The following is an 18,239-nucleotide window of genomic DNA, read 5'->3' on the forward strand; positions in this document are numbered from 1 at the left end:
AGCAGTATCTCCTTTGGCAACAGCCAACAAATCAACATCTAAGCTAATTAATAAGGGAACAATTACAATTACATTTATGATAGGATGTCAAATGTTTACATTTAAAAACCCAGAAATATGGACAAGCACTCTTCCTAGAATAACCTGCAGAGGTACTAGGTTTTAAATGAAACATGAACTTAATAAAAAGTAAAATTAAAATATTTATCAAAAAAGGTGACTTTTTTAATTTGCCAGTTTGCATGTGGAGATAAGAAACTGAAATCTAGTGATTTTCCTCAGAGCACAAGCTACATTACATTATCACTAGGTTGAGCCATAAAGAGATGCTAGCATCCTCACTGGAGTTGGTTCTGCAAAGCTTCCCTGTTCATGGCTACAGTAAGGAATGCATTTAGTCCTTTACTGATGCTAGTCAGGTTAAAATGCATCTTTAAGTCCTCTTCTTAATTTGTATATTGTCTGAAGAGCTCACAGAGTTAGGATGAGGTCTGGTTGATCTGTCATTTGTCTTTTTCTAACTTGTTCACAGGTGAGTGTTCGGGTGAACAGCAGAGGAGGTTCAGCATTAGGTCTCTGGTTAGGGTGCGATGCACGTGGAAGCTAAGTGCTTGCTGGACTTTTGCACAGCTCTCAGAATAGAAGGACCCATGGTCCAGGGAATGACAGACATGATAGAGGGCTACATCTCTTTAATAAAAACCACACAGAACCCAAGTGACAGTTGTGTGTAGAGCTCTCAGTTATGACAAAGGCTGGAAATTATTACCTCTGCCTTTTCCTTCCCCTCAGTAGACTGATTTGTCTCCTGGTGAAAAGGTAAAGGGTTTTTGAGCAAGGATTAGAATTAGAGTTAGGGTTCATAAAATTGAAGCACATATAAGCAAAGAAATAGTTGTTTTCAGAGCCCTCAAGGAGGCTGAGGTCTCAAGTCCATCTTGACCTGTAGCTCATGTGTTTGTTCCATTCACAGATCTGTGCTCTGGTGAATAGCAGAGGAGGCATGCTGGAGTTAGGTTGGGATTCAGAAATGTAAAGAACATAAAGGCAATTGATGGCTGATGTCTATAGAGCTCCCAGAATTTGGAAAAGGATTTTTGTTGGTTTACGCCTTTTTCTCCCCTTGCTTCAAGCTGAAGAATCCTGGTGAATGGCATAGGAGATGTAGGGATAGTTCTGGGTCTTGGGTTATGGTTCAGAAATGTAAAGCCCGTAGAAGCCAAGTAATTGTTGGTATTTTCAGAGCCCTGAAAGTATAGTTGGAAATGCACTACACTTGTCCACTACGTTGCTAACTCACTTATTTTATACTCGTAACATATTACTTATTTTTGGTTTTGTCCATTTTACAGGCCTTACAGAAATTTGACTCCTCAAAATCTCTCCTGACTGTTACAAATTTACAGGTAAAAAAAATCTGAAAGAGCTAAGAATTTTATGCTAGACGTAAGTATTTATTTCTCTGGCATCAGTTAGAGATTATTTGGTTCAGAAAATATACTTGTTATTAGTAAAAAACAGTAAACAGAAAACCTATTCTCCTCAACATTTTACCCTTTCCTAAATTTTAAATTTTATGGCTGAACTCTCAAGGGAGAGGCAAATACTGTTATCACCGTTTTTCAGATGGGAGACCTAATATGTACAAATCTGTGACTTGTCTGTGCAAAGCATGCTAGTAGAATTATTCAGGTTTTGTCATGATATGTAGGGTCTGGTGTTTATCCTGCTAAAATACCAAGAACATCAGTCATCTAGCCTTTTAATTTCTATCAATCATCAGAGCTGTCTACATAGATTTGTCCTAATTCAGACTGGGGTTGAAGTCCATTTCTGGGAAAAAAAAAGAAAAAAAAAAAGGTGAATTTGTAAACCAGTTAATGAACAGACATTTCTCATTTTAATTAAAATCACATTTTTGTCAATGACTTCTTTTTTGTTTTTCAGTTTTAATAATTTTCTTTCATTTGCCTTGTCACAGATCCATTGAGCCTGTAGGTGTAAATGTTAGCAGAATGTGGAAAAGAAGCTGTACCATAAAAACAAACCGATAAAGTAGAAAAAACCCACTTTTTTCCTTTACTTTTCTCTCTTTTGTTTACAGTGAACTTGTGTGTCTCTTACAAAAGTTGATATTAGAAGACAGAAATGAGATGTCTATCTTGACAGCTTTTGATCTCACTAGTTTCAGATTTATTTTGAAGTTGTGCTTTATCTTCAGCTTTTGATTTGAACACTTCACAGTCTATATGGGGCTCTTACTGGTCTCCTTATGATTTTGCAAAGCTGTGTAGACTTTCAACTTCTGAATTTATTAATCTAAAGTGAGAATATTAAACTCAAGATAAAACAAGGATGCTATAACGAATAACAAAAAGATTCTATGAAATATGCTAGAATGGTCTGATACAAGAATTTTTTTCCTTGCTTAACCTTTCTTGTTACAGTGAATTGTAACAACAGACTTTCCTTTGAGTTGAGATTTCTGAAATACAGATTTACCTACATATTTTTTGTGACCACCTTATCTCAAAGAGTGCAATGGACATTGCAGAAAACTAGAATTCACACAGAGTAATAGCTATAACTTCATAGATGCACCTTCTACTGGAAAACTGATCACTGAGGCTGTAGCAAGTGCTACTAAGGAAGGAGTGAATAAAGTTTGGAAAGGAAAACAGCAACTGATCCATAATGACTAAGAGCATATTACTAATATTATTCATGATAAGCATTATTAATAGAAGCAGAATATGCCTTGAACAAGAAAAATGTAAAATATGTAATTTCAAATAGTCCCAATTGTTAACTTTCTTGTAGGTACTGGAAGACATATTTAATTGGAGTCTGTCTTTAACAATGGTGCCGCTGTGCAACCAACAAGTCATGAATAAATTAACCTTAGCCAAAATGAATTTCATCATTTGCCTTTCTGCCACAATAAATAATATACCAGAAAAAGTGGAAAAACACATCTATTCTGTTGATAAAAGCAACTTGAAGGAGCCAAGCAGAATTACAACATCAAATGTAGAAGGTAATTATAAGGGTGGTGGAAAAGTGCATTTATTCTGCAACTTGTTTCAAGCATAGTTTTTCCACTTTTAACTGCATATGCGTTAACGTGTCATATTATAAACGATATTCATATTAAATGTTGCTGGAAAAATCAGTCATTATTGAAATAATAAACATTAAGAATTTTCAAGGTTTTTTTAGCTAATATCTCTAATATTATTAGAGCCGTACTCCATTCTTCCTCACTTATTTTGATATTGAAAGTCCCAACTATAAATAGAGAAAAACAGAGCATATTCTTCAAATTACTGAGAATGCTTTGGTTCTGCGTCTGTTATCTGAAATTTAATCTGAAATGTGTTTGACAGTTGATGCTGGTAAGAATTCAAGACAACAGGAACAAAGAGGCACAATGGTGCAGCTCGTTGACTGTAAAGATGAATTAAATATGGCCATGCTGAAGGTAATTTTGTTTTTTAGGAAAAAAGGCTTAAGAAACTGCAGATTGTTCCAAAAACATTACTAATGCTTTCAATGTAACAGAAACTATGATGAGAGGATGGCATGAATAAGGGGACTAGAAATTTATGTTTCTAATCTGATTGTAATTTTACTAGCCATACATGAAGTCCTGGTGGTTTGGTGCAGTTTTTCACAAGATCTAGTTTATGCTATAGAAATGTCCATGGGAAATATCATCACAATCAGATCTCAGTATGACTGTTTCAGCAACAAAGGTAAAGACTGAATGGGATTTCAAGGATAAAATAATCTCCCTTCAGAGGGTGGTACCTGCAGAACATGTTAGAGACTCTTTGATGGGGCAGTATGCTCTACAAATAAATGGAAAACCATTCTCTACCATATGTGAAATGTCTCAAATTTTTCATGGTCGTCTTTCTGAGACTTTATTTTGGAGAAAACATACCACCGCTTATTAGTTTCTTTGTTTGAAGGGGTTTTGTTTGTTTATTTGCTTGTTTGTTTTTTGTTTTAGTTTTTGTTTTGTTTTGTTTAATTGTAAACTTCATGCTTGGCAGTTTCAATTCACAAAAAGACCAAAATTGAGGGCTGACATATTTTTCTTCCAGAGGGGTCTTCCACTTTGGAAGTATCTAATTTTGGCCATTGTTACAGACAAAGTAATGTACAAAATACATCTGGAGAAATGGAGGATGATTTTTTGTGGCAATTGGTATATGCCATACACTAGAAACTTGAAAGGTTTAGTATAGCTTGAAAATAACTTGAAAACAGCATCTGGAAAATAACTAAAATAGAAATGCTAAATTAATTTGAATGGCGCTCATTGAAGAGATATAATATATTTTTTACCCTTCTGATTTCTCTTTAACCATTCTATTCTTTTGGTTTTTTAAGTAGAGCTCTGATTTCATTGAGGAAACTGGTCAAAAAAGATGTTGGATGATACAAACCTTTTAATTATTTTTTAATTCTGCTGAAAGCTCTGTGATTGAAATTTTATTTAAAATTAACTTTCTTTTAGATTTGGTCTTCACAGCTTCTTACAGCTTTGTTTGTCAGAAAGACTACAAATTACAGTTGAACTTCCAGGATACATACTGCACTCAAGGATCTCTCAAACTATAGATAGAAAAGAATGTAATACTTCTTGCAACATCTTTAATGTTGTATTTAAATGTTGTATTTTATTGCTTAAAATTACTGAGCATAGTAAGATGTATAGTATAAAATTATCAAGTATAGCTATAACATAAAGATAAGAATGAAAAATTATTGAGTAATAATGCTAAGCCATAAAATATGTAGTTAAGCATAAATTGCAACACATTGGATCTGTAAACTTGAAAAAAGCAAAATTACCCCCCCCTGCTATTTATAGGAAAGGCATATTTTATTCAAGCTGATTTGGTTTTGGGTGCAGTGATAGTAGGCTTTAACAGAATAAAATACTTGTAAAGACATTTTTTATTTCCTTCATTATTTTTTGAAATCATACAATGCTGTGTTCTTCTCTAGGGGATTTTATTGACAGAAGCTGAAGAAAGTCTTAGCCATCTTGTGCAGAACATACAGGACAAATATGATGGGGAGATACCTCGGTGTTCTGCTGAAGATTTAGAGGCTCTTATTGAGGCCAAACTTCAGCTTGCTGCTATTTCTCAGCAAAGGCATCAAGCAGCTTTCAGGTAAGTAATATTATGAACAACCTTATGTTGCACAGCCTTGACTAGAGAAGATTAAGAAAAATATCCAGCAATTTTTTTCTTTGAATCCTTTATGTCTACATTAATATTCTAAATCTTAGTAACCAGCCATAACAACCCCACTAGTATATCTACAAATGTAAGTTACACTGGCATTTCATTTTTTATTATTGCTTTATTTTACTTTTTAATAGATCATCAGTTATTGGCCTATGATTTCTCTGTGAGGTGTTTTTGTGATACAGCATTACACAAAATCAAAGAAAAAGTTGCAATGTTCATTGGTTTTGTTGAAGTAAGAGTCTGGATATGTTAGATTATGCATTTTTTATAATTAATAAGTGTACAGCAGAGCACTAATGTTATCTCTGTACTACTGAATTCTAGTTTGTTCTTGAAAGCCCTGTGTTACTGTCCTAAAAGAACATTGCCTCTTTATGTACTTACTGCTGTCAAATGAAAATGTTAAAATTATATTTTAAAAATTAATTTGATTAAAAAGCATTGATGTAACCTTTAACATATTAGAATAGATTTTATCAGGCATTAATTATATTGTTAGTGATAGCATGTAAAATATGGTTGTATTTACATGATGTGCCAGATATTTTCTCCAAATTATAATTTCCAAATTCTGTTTTTTTTTTTGAGGTTCTGATTTCTTTTGGAGAACTTAATGTAATTACAGTTGTGCTGTTCTTTGAATATATGGGGCATACAGAAAGATATTAACTCTCTGTAAATGTTAAATTCTGAACATAGTTTTGATCTTTTAGCTACGAGGATTCTTCTGTTTAGCATACCTATAATTTTAAATTAATTCATATAAGGATAATAGTTTAACAATATATAATTTTTATTGATGTCAAGCTCTTTTTATCTAAATTTTTATTAGGTTGTAAAATCTTTGAGGGTACAAATTGTTAACTAGACATGCAGCATATACAGGTGTAGCACTGTCACTTGCCAGACTACATTGAGATTAGGTAGAATGTAATCAGTATTTGTAACTTTTGTCAGGTCTAATCTCACTAAACACACCAAAATTATTACAGTAAATCTTACATTATGGTAAGCACCAATCAAAAAGCAAAATTAACATTTTTTTATCGTCGGAATACTGGTGAAGATTGCTGTTAACACTCTTACTGATGAAGTGGTATGTGATTCAGCTGGCCAACAGATAAACCAGTCTCAATGTTTTTTTTTCCCTTTTTACCCAATTAATAAAAAAGAAATGTTTTTTCTATGCTAAGGCAAATTATCTTCCTTCTCTCAGCTCTCTTAGGTGAATAAACAAACCTCCAAATTAGATAGCCTTTAAATAGCACAATCCCTTTTTAGCTGCTATGGTACAGCAATAAAAAAACAAAATTAACAAGGACAGGAACTTCACAGTGCTGTATAGACTACTGAACTGAAACCAGTAAGAGCACTGCAGCATGGTCTTTTACCCAGGTTTTGTTTATGTTACTTTAAAAGATAGAAGTTTCCCAAAAGTTCAGATATTAGGGCTGTAATAATTTAGTAGTAATGTCATTACTGAAGATGAGAAGGAAGAACTTGTAGGCTATTTGTGGACATTCCTCATCATGAAACATTAATCTATTTCAGTGCCTTTTGAATTAGATTAATTTACCATGAATTTGTCAAAGAGAAAACAACAAATCACTGGTCAGTGACCTCATTGTACTTTTGAGTGCCATGTGGATTTTCTAAGATTATTGTATTAGTAACTAAAGACCAGCACACAGACTTATGAAATATCCTGTGCATAAACCCAGTTTATCTTGATGCTAGGCTTGATAAAACCTGTATTAGTAGAGTTCTGTCCCAAACTTTCTCACTCGCCTAAACTGGTTCCAGTATGCAAGCCATTTTCAGTGCAGGACCCTTCTTTTTGACATGTGGTTTTATCCTAGAGTGTAGTTTCTTTCTTGGTTTATAACTCGTCTCAGATTGAAGAAACTTTTTTAGAGTATCAAGGGTTCCAGTGGATGTCAAGCATCTTATGGTTCATTTTTTGGGACTCCCAAATTTTTGATGGGTGTTTAATGGGCCTTATATATTGATAGTGGTCTGATAGCAGGAAAAAAACCCCACCAACAAACAAAGCAAGGGTTTGGGTATTTTTAACCTATTTTACAATTTTATTGCACTGCCATCCATGGAAACTGCTGATATATCTGCCTCAGATACAAATGAAACATTCCTTCAGACAGCTGAATGTTTCCTGCCTGCCAGCAGGAAATCAAACTTTGCATGATATTACAGAAATTCATCATTTTTTTCCTTTGGCGAAATGACTTAGTGGTGAAATTGTTAGTGTCAGCTGTACTTTCCTATTTTGATCATCTTGTCACTTTCTGATTCAGCTGATAAAAGGATGTGTATTTTGTCAAGGGAAATATATAGACCCATCACTCTTGTTGACAGCAGAAGAGGGTCACAAAAATTTCATCAAGGGAAGCTTCTACATTACAGCCTCTGTCTTGCAAAAAATTTATGCCTCAGAATAAGTTTAGGTATAGGACTAATTCCACTGATCTCTTAAGAGTACTTCAATGGTGTTTCCCCTAAGTATGTGAGGTTTCTAATTACCCAAATATGTGCTTGTCTGCTTATTTGAATACATTACTGCTTAAAACAATAAACATATGAAGCTTTGGGCTTGTGGTCTACATTTTACTCATGAAATTTACATGTAAGCATGTAGGAAAACATGGCCTCATTTTCAGAATTGCTAAATGTTGACAACAGCAGTTAATTGTAGGGAGCGGTGCTCTGGAAGTTAGGTTAATATTCCTTAAAAGACTGTGTATACACTTCGGTGCTGCACCTTCTCTGACTTATTTGAGAAATATTAGCCATAGCATCTCAAACAATGTTTTGAAAAATGACAGGTTTTGCTGTAATTTTAACTTTGACGCCTGGTTTCAGGGGAAAACTCTTCTTAATAAAAAGAAAGAAAAGCAGTCGGGATATTTAATTGCATTGTCCTTACTGTCTCTTTTGCTTTTATGAACAAATTCTGTTACCTCTTTTCCATTGTTAGAGAGAAGGTTATCATCAAATTCAGCATTGATTTATTCTGGTTTCATTTTGTTGAATAAAACTGAGGTAAAGGGATGATGAAAGATATTCATAAGGACTGAATTCTGAGAGCTGAAAGGCAAGATATTAACAGTTTTGGTTCTCATTGTTACTTTGGGGTCTATTTGTGCTCAATTGGTGTAATCCATCCAGTTCTGCATCACAAAAACAGCAAGCAGGATAGAATCAAAAAAGACAGGAAGACTTTAACCACGCTCTTACCTCTGGAGGTTATCCATCCGGTGGTTAGATACATGTTGACAGAATAATGTGAGTAATTTCAGGGTAGTGCTGCTCTTGTTCTGACTTCTTTGTGCATGAATCAAGAACTTTGCCTTTACAACAATTAATCTAGAACTTTTCAAAAGCAGTAAATTCACACAGAGCTTGAACCTCTCTTGCATTAAAAGCTCTTTACAGTGCTCTGGCAGTGTAAAAAGGACTTAAGGTGTTCATAAATTATTTTTTTCTTTTGCTTCATAACAGCCAGTCTCTATGTAGAGTCTCTTTATGTAAAAAGACAGCATAGATGAGAATTTTGGTTATACATTTTTAACAATTAACCTGCTGAAAAATCTTTAAGAGGTGAGCTAAGGATACCCTCAGGTACTTTTGCATCATTAGGAAAATATGTTTCAGCAGGTAGAGAGTAAGTAGAATTGTAAAAAAAAAAAACCCAACCCCAAAAATGTTTTAGAGAAGAGGTAGGAAAGTAGAGATTTACAGATGTAGGGGAAAATGTACAATTAGAGATGGAAAACTAATACCACGAGATATTGGTTTGAGCAGTTCTCAGAGTATTTTGAGTAGTATGTTCTTTGGGCAACAAATCCTGTTATGAAAAAGAACTTCTCACTATATTGGTTTTGCAAGTGTCTTCATATCATGAAAATAATAGTATTCACAAAGTCTGCTGTTATAGATATACATTTCTACAGATGTAATGAAAATTAAACAGTGCATCTGAAAGCTTTAAAAAGACAGCATAAAAAGGAATAGTAGTTAATATTTTAAGAAACCTGACAATATTTTGGGATTCCGACTCACAATTTTTTGAAATGTGGGGTTGAATGCTGCACCAGTCCTAGTAGTGTCCGTATCTTTCTAGATGCTGTTTGGAGTGAACTCCAGAAAGGGATTTATGACTGGGGCAAGGGGCTGCAGACCCAATGTTATGTGATTGCTTACAAGGTTTTGCCAGGGTAGCACCTGGCTCAATTTTTGGTTGATGGTGTTTACTAAGATCCTGTGAGTATTTGGTCACATGGATTTAACAGAAGGATTAACATATAGTCTGAAGAGGTTTTAAGAAGGAAGGTGTTTTCTTACCTCTCTAGTTTTGGATGAGATACAGAACTGTCATTTTTCAGTATTTTTACATCTTAATTTCTAAAAGCCCATCCCTGAAGACAGGTATGTGTAACTGAAAGTTATACTGGAGTTCTGTTTTGATTGCTCCAACAGAAGATGACATATCTTGGCTTATCCATTACTATCAGGTTACGCTTGTTATTGGCAAAACTTTTTCTCTTACTGCTGGTTTCTTACTTTCATGCTGCAGTGCCTACAAATTCAGAATATACTCTGAGTGCAATTTTTTTGTTCTACTGAAGCAAAAATTGATAACTGCTGATAGACATCTCTGATGTAGTCAGAAATGAAGTATCTATTATAATAAAAGCGTAAAATGACAAATATAATTATTTTTAAATAGTTTTCTGTATCACAGTGTTGCTTTAGCTTTTTCTGCGATTCGACTTCTCCAAGATGCAAAGATTTTTAAGATCGAAGTGACACGTTTTCAAAAAGAAAAGGATGAAAAGGAGCATTTGGTATGTGTGGAAATTTGTTTTAAACTGTTGTTTCTTAGTATATGAAGTCTTGTATTAAGTACTGAATGATTTTCAGAATACTAGAACATAGCAGTCACCTGTATTATGTGGTTACCATTAACCTGGGGAGAAAAGGATGTACGATATGCTTCGGTTACCTGCTTGCCTATAGTATATTCAATATGCCTATAATCATAATTTTGATTTGTATGTGGTTAGGAATTACAGTTTTTATTTGTATACTCTCAAATGCCAGCACTGAAAATATCCTTTTCTTTAGAAAAAACCCAAACAAACAGAAAGTGGAAAAAATACCTATCAGGTGAAAATCTTATATTATTCAGTTAAGGTATTTTAGGTTTTTTGATTGAAAACCCACTTCAGAGTATCCTCTTACAAAGAGCCAAACAGAGCAGTTCACATCATTGCTGTGTTCCAAATTCAGCAATATTTCAGCTGACTTCTGTTGTCTAACACATAGGTATACTGACCTATACTTTGGAAAGCCAATGTACAAAACCTGTTGGTAATTCACCACACATTCACTCTCGAGCGCACAGTAAGTCAAACTGACTCACATGGACAGAGCAATTGAGCAGAGAGGCCAGATTTTGTAACACGCATAATGAGACTGGACTTTCTTGCATGCAGTGTAATTATGCTCTGTCTGTGTTGCATATCAGGGTCTTCTATCTTTCTGCACTTGCTCCTACATTTTCTTAAGACTGCCCAGTAGTAATCGAGTTATGACTCTTCTTTTTCCTCATTTGCATCAATGCAAGTCATTCACGATGATTTTTTGCATAAGTGAAACACAGGTGGTGCTGTGCTGGAACAAATCTTTAGAAAATGGACTGTAGAACTTTAGTAACAGAAAGACTGTTTATAATACGTGAAGATGGCACAGGGATTTGAGCTGAGAATTGTTTCAAACACTTCCAGTACTATATTACATTAATATTTGTTGCTAATCACCAGAAACACTGAAAACTAGTAATCAAAAATTAAAAATTTCTTTCTAATCACTAGTGAGGTACCAGAACTTGATATTGATCCTGCTCCACAATTAGACTTTCACGTGCCTTAGAGTTTTGTGTTATGTTCCTGTTTGAGAGGAATGAAGTGCAAACGGTTAGCATTACTCTCCATGACAGATATAGTATATGGTATGTTTATGGACTCTCCCATAAAAGCTAGTTTAATTTTCATTTGTTAAAATACTTTTTTTTCTATAGATTAAAAGTTAAATAATAAATGGACTTCTGTTATTAAAAAAATAAGTATCTACCCTTCAAATAAACTTCTGGTTATAATTATGTTATTATTTGTAATATAATTGTATTAATTTGATTTATTTTAGACTGATGCTGCCCTGCTGCTTTGTTTGTAGTAAAGTAGTTGACTCAGTAAAGTAGTTGACTCAGAAAGTAACATTTCTCTTGCTTTTGGAAATTATTAGGACTCTTATGTTGAAGATGTTCGACTGCCTCACAGTGTAACAGCACAAGATCATATGAATGTACATCTGTGGCTAAGATGTCGTACAATGTTAGTGACTGCACTAGTAACGCAGATACATGGCGTTGGTGATATGGAAGGTATTGCCCTTTTTTGGTTTAGACTTTTGGAGTATAATGGGCAAGTGAGCCTATTAAGACACAATTCTTATTCACAAATAAAAAATATTAACATTAATTCTGGAGCTGTATTATCACTGAGCAATTATTTGTGTTAAATTCATCTAATGGAATGAGGAAAATATATTTCTGAGTACAATCTCTCCCTAGAGAATGTAAACACAAAGCATTATATTAATGTTCATTTAATGATCATTATCCTTTGATAAATCACTTGTGTGTGAAGTAGTTTCAAATATTCTACTGTAATTAAGTTAAATAAGTATGCTTGTTTTAAAATAACACTGTTGCTACATACTTGTAGTTTTAAAAGTCTCAGAAGTTTTTTTATATCTCCAGTAAATGAAATGTTCCTATATATCTCCTAAAAATGTTCCAGATTCTTTTTTTTTTTTTTGAAAGAATTTAAGTGAGATACTACAAAACACATTTATTGCAGTTTGATTATGAATAAAAATGTTTTTCATTCCTTACTTCTATGAGCTTAGTATAAACTGTAACGCTCACTTAAGTATCAAAATCACTAGGTCTGTAGCCAAACTCTTATTTAATCTCTTCTGGATAATTCCTGTGAAGGCTGTTACTATTTTGGAATGATAACTGAGATCAGATTTTTGAATATGTAGAATATGTTTTATGGGTGAGAATGACATCTGATCTACAAAATCTAATTATTTATGCTGTTGGCTTACATATAAAGAATGTATTTGGATGAACTTAAACCAAGAGCAGTTTAAAAACTAGGTGGTTCTTTCTTTTGAAAGTAAATTTGGCACAGAATTGATGAAATGGTAAATGTGGAATCTATAATGTCAGATTTTCTGTAACTTTTTAGTGTGGAAGTGACTTCTTAAGAATAGTAGAAAACACCTTAAAGTCTTTTCTATTGTATTTTTACTATTCATATATTCTTTTCTTTAGAAAATGATGTGGCTGAACGCAGAAGTGTGATAAAAGAAGTAATACTAGAGGCAGAAGCCTTTGGTGATATTGAGACTCAAGCTGAAATGATGGTGCAAGCTGCTATTCTTGACCTGCAAGAAAAACGTCCTGTGGCAGGCATTAAACTTCTTTTGCAGGTTTGAGCACAAAGGAGAAACTGTTCGCTTTTCTTTGATGCATTTTTCATGTAGTCAGAACAGCTGATGCCAGCATTAAATAAGCTTGAAATACTGCCTCTAAAATACATTTTTTTCACTTTTAGTGATTTGTCCTCATAAGTAGACAGCAAAAGTAGTAACTACTTTGGTTTATGTTGTCTATGTCCAAACAGAATATCATCAGTTTACTCCAAGAGGATACATTTGTTTCCCCTCCAGCTTCTTTGACTCTTGTGAAAAGTATGCTTCTGCTGGCAGACATACTAACACTGCAAACAGTAGAGGATAAAGAACATTGCTTTTCTACAGTGGAACCATTAAACTTACTAATTTTGGCACATGAGCTTACCATTGAAGCAGTGAGTATATGTTGGTGATTTACACAGCATTTGCAAATCCTTCCAACATTCTTAATTATCTATGCCAGAAGCTATTTTAACAATTTATTTAAAAGGGCTATTTCTATCAACCGATCACTTCAATTTTCCCTAGATTACATAGTGTAAAGAAGTAATTCATCTTACAAAACTTATTTATGCATACTTATCATGCGTACTTATCTATATGGCCTGGTATTTTTCATACAATTTAAAAATATTGAATGCTTGTAAAATGAACATCCATATGTGAAAATGGAAATAGGTAGTTTGACTTTTAAAGAGATGCAGAACACTCACTTTTCCCATTTGAAATGAGGGATATGTTCATACTCAGCACCTCAGGGAGGATGTACATCTTATAAAATTCCTAACTCTTGAGCATCCAAGTTTAAGAATTTAGCTTTGTATCTTAGAATGATTTGAATTAGGAAATCTATATAAAGTAGCATATTGTTTATGATGTTTTAGATTGACAGATTGTTATATGATTGTTGTATGAAGAAATAATTTCCAAGTAAAAATTTAAATATGCAATTAAAAAAAAAAATCTAAAGACATGAAATCTGTGAGAGGAATGTGTAGTAATAAACCATTTACCTATTTGGTGATCCAAAAATAGATATGCACTTCTGCATTCTCTACCCGTTCTTGATACAGTTTATAAAGAGAAGGTTTTGGATCAAATTCTTTCCTCATATTTCCTAATACAGAAGTTTAATCCATTGAAATATTTGTCATATGAATCATATTAATTACTTCAGACTCAGACTTCCACTTGTGAGACTTGCTAGCCTTCAAAAGACTTAATACTTTACAGCATGTCCCATCACCTCATTTCCATGAATGAAAAGTTTGACTGGTCCATACATGTTATTTTCTTTCTCTTTTCTGGTCTTTGTTGGATGTCAGATTTCTTTGTAGAAATGACAGTTTCTTTATAGGGCTCAGGTTACTTGGGAGATCTATTTCTTAAAGACTGATTTGAGGGAGTTTGCTTTTAGAAACCAAAGCCTAACATTAATAGATTTAATCAAGAGTTCATTGAAATTTTTCATTTTCTACCAAACTCCTCTGCAAAGAAGACAAGTACAAACTGAAGTAAAGGAGTTCAGTAGTATCAAGCCCTTTTCTAGTGCTCTTTTACAAGACACATTTGAGTTCCAGGGTTTTGCAATACCTAACTTACTTTTTCAAACTGCTATTTAATTTGCTGTCTGCAACTTGATTTTACAAAGCATGCTCTTTTCATAGATTTTTGTTTGTGGAGAACCCATTGAACAGCAAATAGAAGACAGTACATTGAATTGCCTGGTCCTACCTACAAAAAATATCTACTTGCCACATATCAACTTGCTAGCCCAAGTCAAAATGAGAATCGGTAAGAAAAATGCATGTCATTATTATTTTTATTTTTCATTAATTTTCATTCATATTTTATCCAACAGCAGATAAACTGATGCATCAGAAGTGAAGGTAGTAAATAAATTGTTTTCATTATACAAATAAAACATTTTGAAAACCAACAATAGATGCCTGTTTGGCTCCATGCAATGTGTATAAGCAAGGTACAATTCTTACAGGAACTATAATCAACAAAGGCTTTAATATTAATGTTATAGCTTGATGAAACTAATGGGAACTTCATTTTTTTTAAGTGGAAGATAACAATACTTTTCCAACTTCTGTATAAAGCATTCATTCTGTGAAAACTTCCTGTATATGTTCCATCTCTTTGGAAGCAGTTATATGGGAACTAAGTAATGCTATCACATCATATGGGATAATAGGGATAATTCTATCCCAATAAAATAAATAGTGTCTGTTATTGTTGTCACCCTTTAATTTAAAAACTTTTCATGATAACTTTTCTTTATATAGAAACCTGGAAATATGCTGAATAGTAACAGAAGATGACCTTTAAGATCTGCCTGAGATTTGTTGCTGTATAGCAAGTATGGGGAAAGGGCTATTGACTCCATGTTCCCTCTGCTAAACTTAATTTGGTGTATATCTGACTTATAATGGACTAGAAAAATCTAGAAATCACCTACTACACTTTGGTTCGCATTGTGGAGCAGCCCCAGTGTGTTCTGGATTCTTTTTCAAGAAGATATGCTCCAGGAGCACATTGGTGCACCCCAACCACTACTGGATTCAGCCCTTAGGACTAGAATAGAGGTATTCCAAAGTAAACACTCTGAAATGCATCTGCTGTGGCTGTCCGGTCTTCAACACCAGCTGGTTTGCTCTAGAGATCCATTCTTAATGAGCTTTATTGCTTGTCAGTGCAGGCATGGCCAGACTCACTCATAGTAATGGCCATGTTTGACCAGGTCCTGTTTCTGAATTCACATTTTTAGGAAGAGCCTATGAATACAGACGAATATTGGGGAGTACAGTATAAGAGGTATGCAATACATCAAAGAAGACTTTAGACCTGGTTAGTAAAAAAAGGAATTTGGGAATTTGGAAATGCTCAGAGAGGTTTAGGTTTTGCCTAAAACTGCCAGGTGAAATAAAGTTATGAAGTGGCTTACTGCTAATCTTTACAGATAGTTTGTGAAAGGGTTGATTTGTGTAGCTTGAGCTTCTTTTGGATGGCCTAGGTAAACCTCAGTGGCATCATAAAGTAGTGAAACAACATTATAGTTCTGTATTTATATCCATTAATCACTCAGATTTTTGAGAATTGGATTGTTAACAGCAAATGTTCTAAGGAAGTTGCTTCTTTTTGCATAAATTGGTTTTCTATTAATTAATTTACTAAGAACTGTCTTTTTTTTTTTTCTCCCCTTAGGACACACATTAGCTGAAAAAGTAGCTTGTACACCTGAAAGAAATCCACTGCAATGGCTACACGCTCTCAAACATTTAGAATCAGCATTGAAGCTTTGCAGAGCATCTGCAACAAAAAAATTAGATATGGAAGCTGAACTTCTTTTTCAGATAGGTAAGTAAAACCCTGTTTGTATATCATGATTGCCTTCTAGGCAATGTTATGCATGTGGCTTCTCTTAAAATGGAGGCACTTTACTGTAAAAATAGAACAGATTTGGATATTTCTCACCCTGTCTAGCTGCAGAACTCTCTCCTGTGTTTAGTATCGCAGGATACAGTATAGTTCAGGATGCATTACACAACAAGTAATTTCAAAACTGCAGTAGAACTTCTCCCACGTCTATGCTATCAGGGATCAAAGGGTATAGCCAGTGGGATAAGGACACTGTAGAAAGCTAATTAGCTTCTTTGCATCAGTCTGAACTAAAGATGAGAGACTCATAAAGTATTTCTAAACGATTTAACAAAACTAATGAATTTCACAGTGTTTGCATGCATTTGGATTTTAGTGGCATTATGTTTTACACCAGGAGGTGTTGGTTTGTTAGGATCCCAGCCAGAAAGGCACTCAGACTCTGTAAAGTATCTCTTAAAATGCCATTTATTGGAGTTAACACCATAAAGAAAAATAAAAAGAAGATAGTGTAAATAATCTTATGTCCCTTCAGATGCTGAGAACCCCACATTGTGCAGTATTGAATGGGCTTCCAGTCAGGGTGCAGCACAACATGCAGATTCTGTCTGTGGAAAGGTTGCCTCATTTTGGTCTTTTGAGCTGTTAGAGGATTTTCCTAAAAGAAAACAATTCTATTAATCATTTCCACTGTCAAACAAAAAGCATATTCACATAAGAACTTCTTGCTGCACTTTTACACAAAGGCCAGGTGGTGTAATCACTGGTACTGAGAATATGCTGTCAACAGGCTCTCCTGTTACAGCTAGCTGGCTACATTTATCCTGTGGCTAACAGATGTGCACAGCACAACACAGGCCTGAAGGCCACACTGTATGTGCAGCATACAGGCCTGTGCATTAACTCCTTCACGTACAATGGTCTTCTAGTTAGGATCACTACATATTAGGAGTCATTATGATTCCAAAGTTTGATTATTTTAGCTACTCTATGAGGTCATTTGATATACAAGCATTGTGTACTGTATTTTAAACAAACTGGAAAAGATTTTGCTTATCAGGAAGAGACTAGATAATGCAGTATGTTGTTCAACATTCCTGGAGGGAAAAACAGGTTGAGTCTTGCAGGAAAAAAAAATAAAAATCTTGCAAATCTGCTTTCTGTATTTCTTTCTTAGGTAAGGTAGAACGCCAGATAACTGAAGCAAGCAATAACAAGTCATCTCAAGCTGTTCAAACCCTGTTGGAAGCTATAAAACTCAGCCAGCAACATGATCAAAAATTTGAGTAAGAAACTAGCTATATAACTTTCAAAATAATTTTAATCACATACGAATATAGCTTTTTGACAGTTTTCTGAGATTTGGTGTGGGACTTCTATAATGAGGCATCTTTTATGTTTTAGAGAGGTTTTTTTTCTATTGCAGTGTAAAAGTGCTACTGTATATTTATTCTCTTATTTAAAACAAATGCTGAGAACATTTAAAAGTATATTTTAGAGTATACAAAGTTAACAGCTTTCTGTTTTATTTCCAAATCTGTACCCCTTCTGTCAACACCAAGAATAGAGCTATCAATTAAACACGGGGTTCATTCATATTTCAGAAGATGATCTGTGGTCTGCCCCCTTCCAGATAATAGAAATCCAGCTTGAAAAGGTTAGCAGCCAGAAACAGGCAGGAGAACAGAGGCAGAAGGAGCAGAAGAAATGTGTTTGTAACAGATATCAGGACAGTGACTTTGGAATTAGTTATCAGCATAGAAGATGCCTGAAGAACTGAGCCAAGACAGCCAATAAATTCTGTCAGGCAGCTCTGATACATTGGACTTCAGGGTTTTTTTTAGTTTCTTGACCAGTCTTAATGAATAATGTGCCATGTCTGGTTACAGACAATGTAAAGGCAGCAATTTACCTTGATTGTTTGGGTATTCTGTTCCTGAAGTTAATGAACCAGAACTCCGAACACAGAACCAGTAGCATAGCAATAAACCTCTACAAGCAGTCAGCATGATGGAAGAT

The 18,239-nt window shown here is 34.2% G+C and overlaps 1 protein-coding gene across 1 annotated transcript in view; it reads left to right on the forward strand.

Moving 5' to 3' along the window:
- Positions 1–18,239, forward strand: part of CFAP54 (cilia and flagella associated protein 54) — a 117,527-nt gene that overhangs the window by 82,470 nt on the left and 16,818 nt on the right. The window contains 11 exon segments of the mRNA XM_059817033.1: positions 1,353–1,406; positions 2,821–3,037; positions 3,387–3,481; positions 5,020–5,189; positions 10,030–10,132; positions 11,592–11,730; positions 12,691–12,848; positions 13,043–13,228; positions 14,501–14,627; positions 16,047–16,199; positions 17,398–17,506. Coding sequence (XP_059673016.1) covers positions 1,353–1,406; positions 2,821–3,037; positions 3,387–3,481; positions 5,020–5,189; positions 10,030–10,132; positions 11,592–11,730; positions 12,691–12,848; positions 13,043–13,228; positions 14,501–14,627; positions 16,047–16,199; positions 17,398–17,506 — 1,511 coding nt within the window.

This window comes from Gavia stellata, chromosome 4, assembly GCF_030936135.1.
Source record: "Gavia stellata isolate bGavSte3 chromosome 4, bGavSte3.hap2, whole genome shotgun sequence".
In the NCBI taxonomy this organism is placed as follows: domain Eukaryota; kingdom Metazoa; phylum Chordata; class Aves; order Gaviiformes; family Gaviidae; genus Gavia; species Gavia stellata.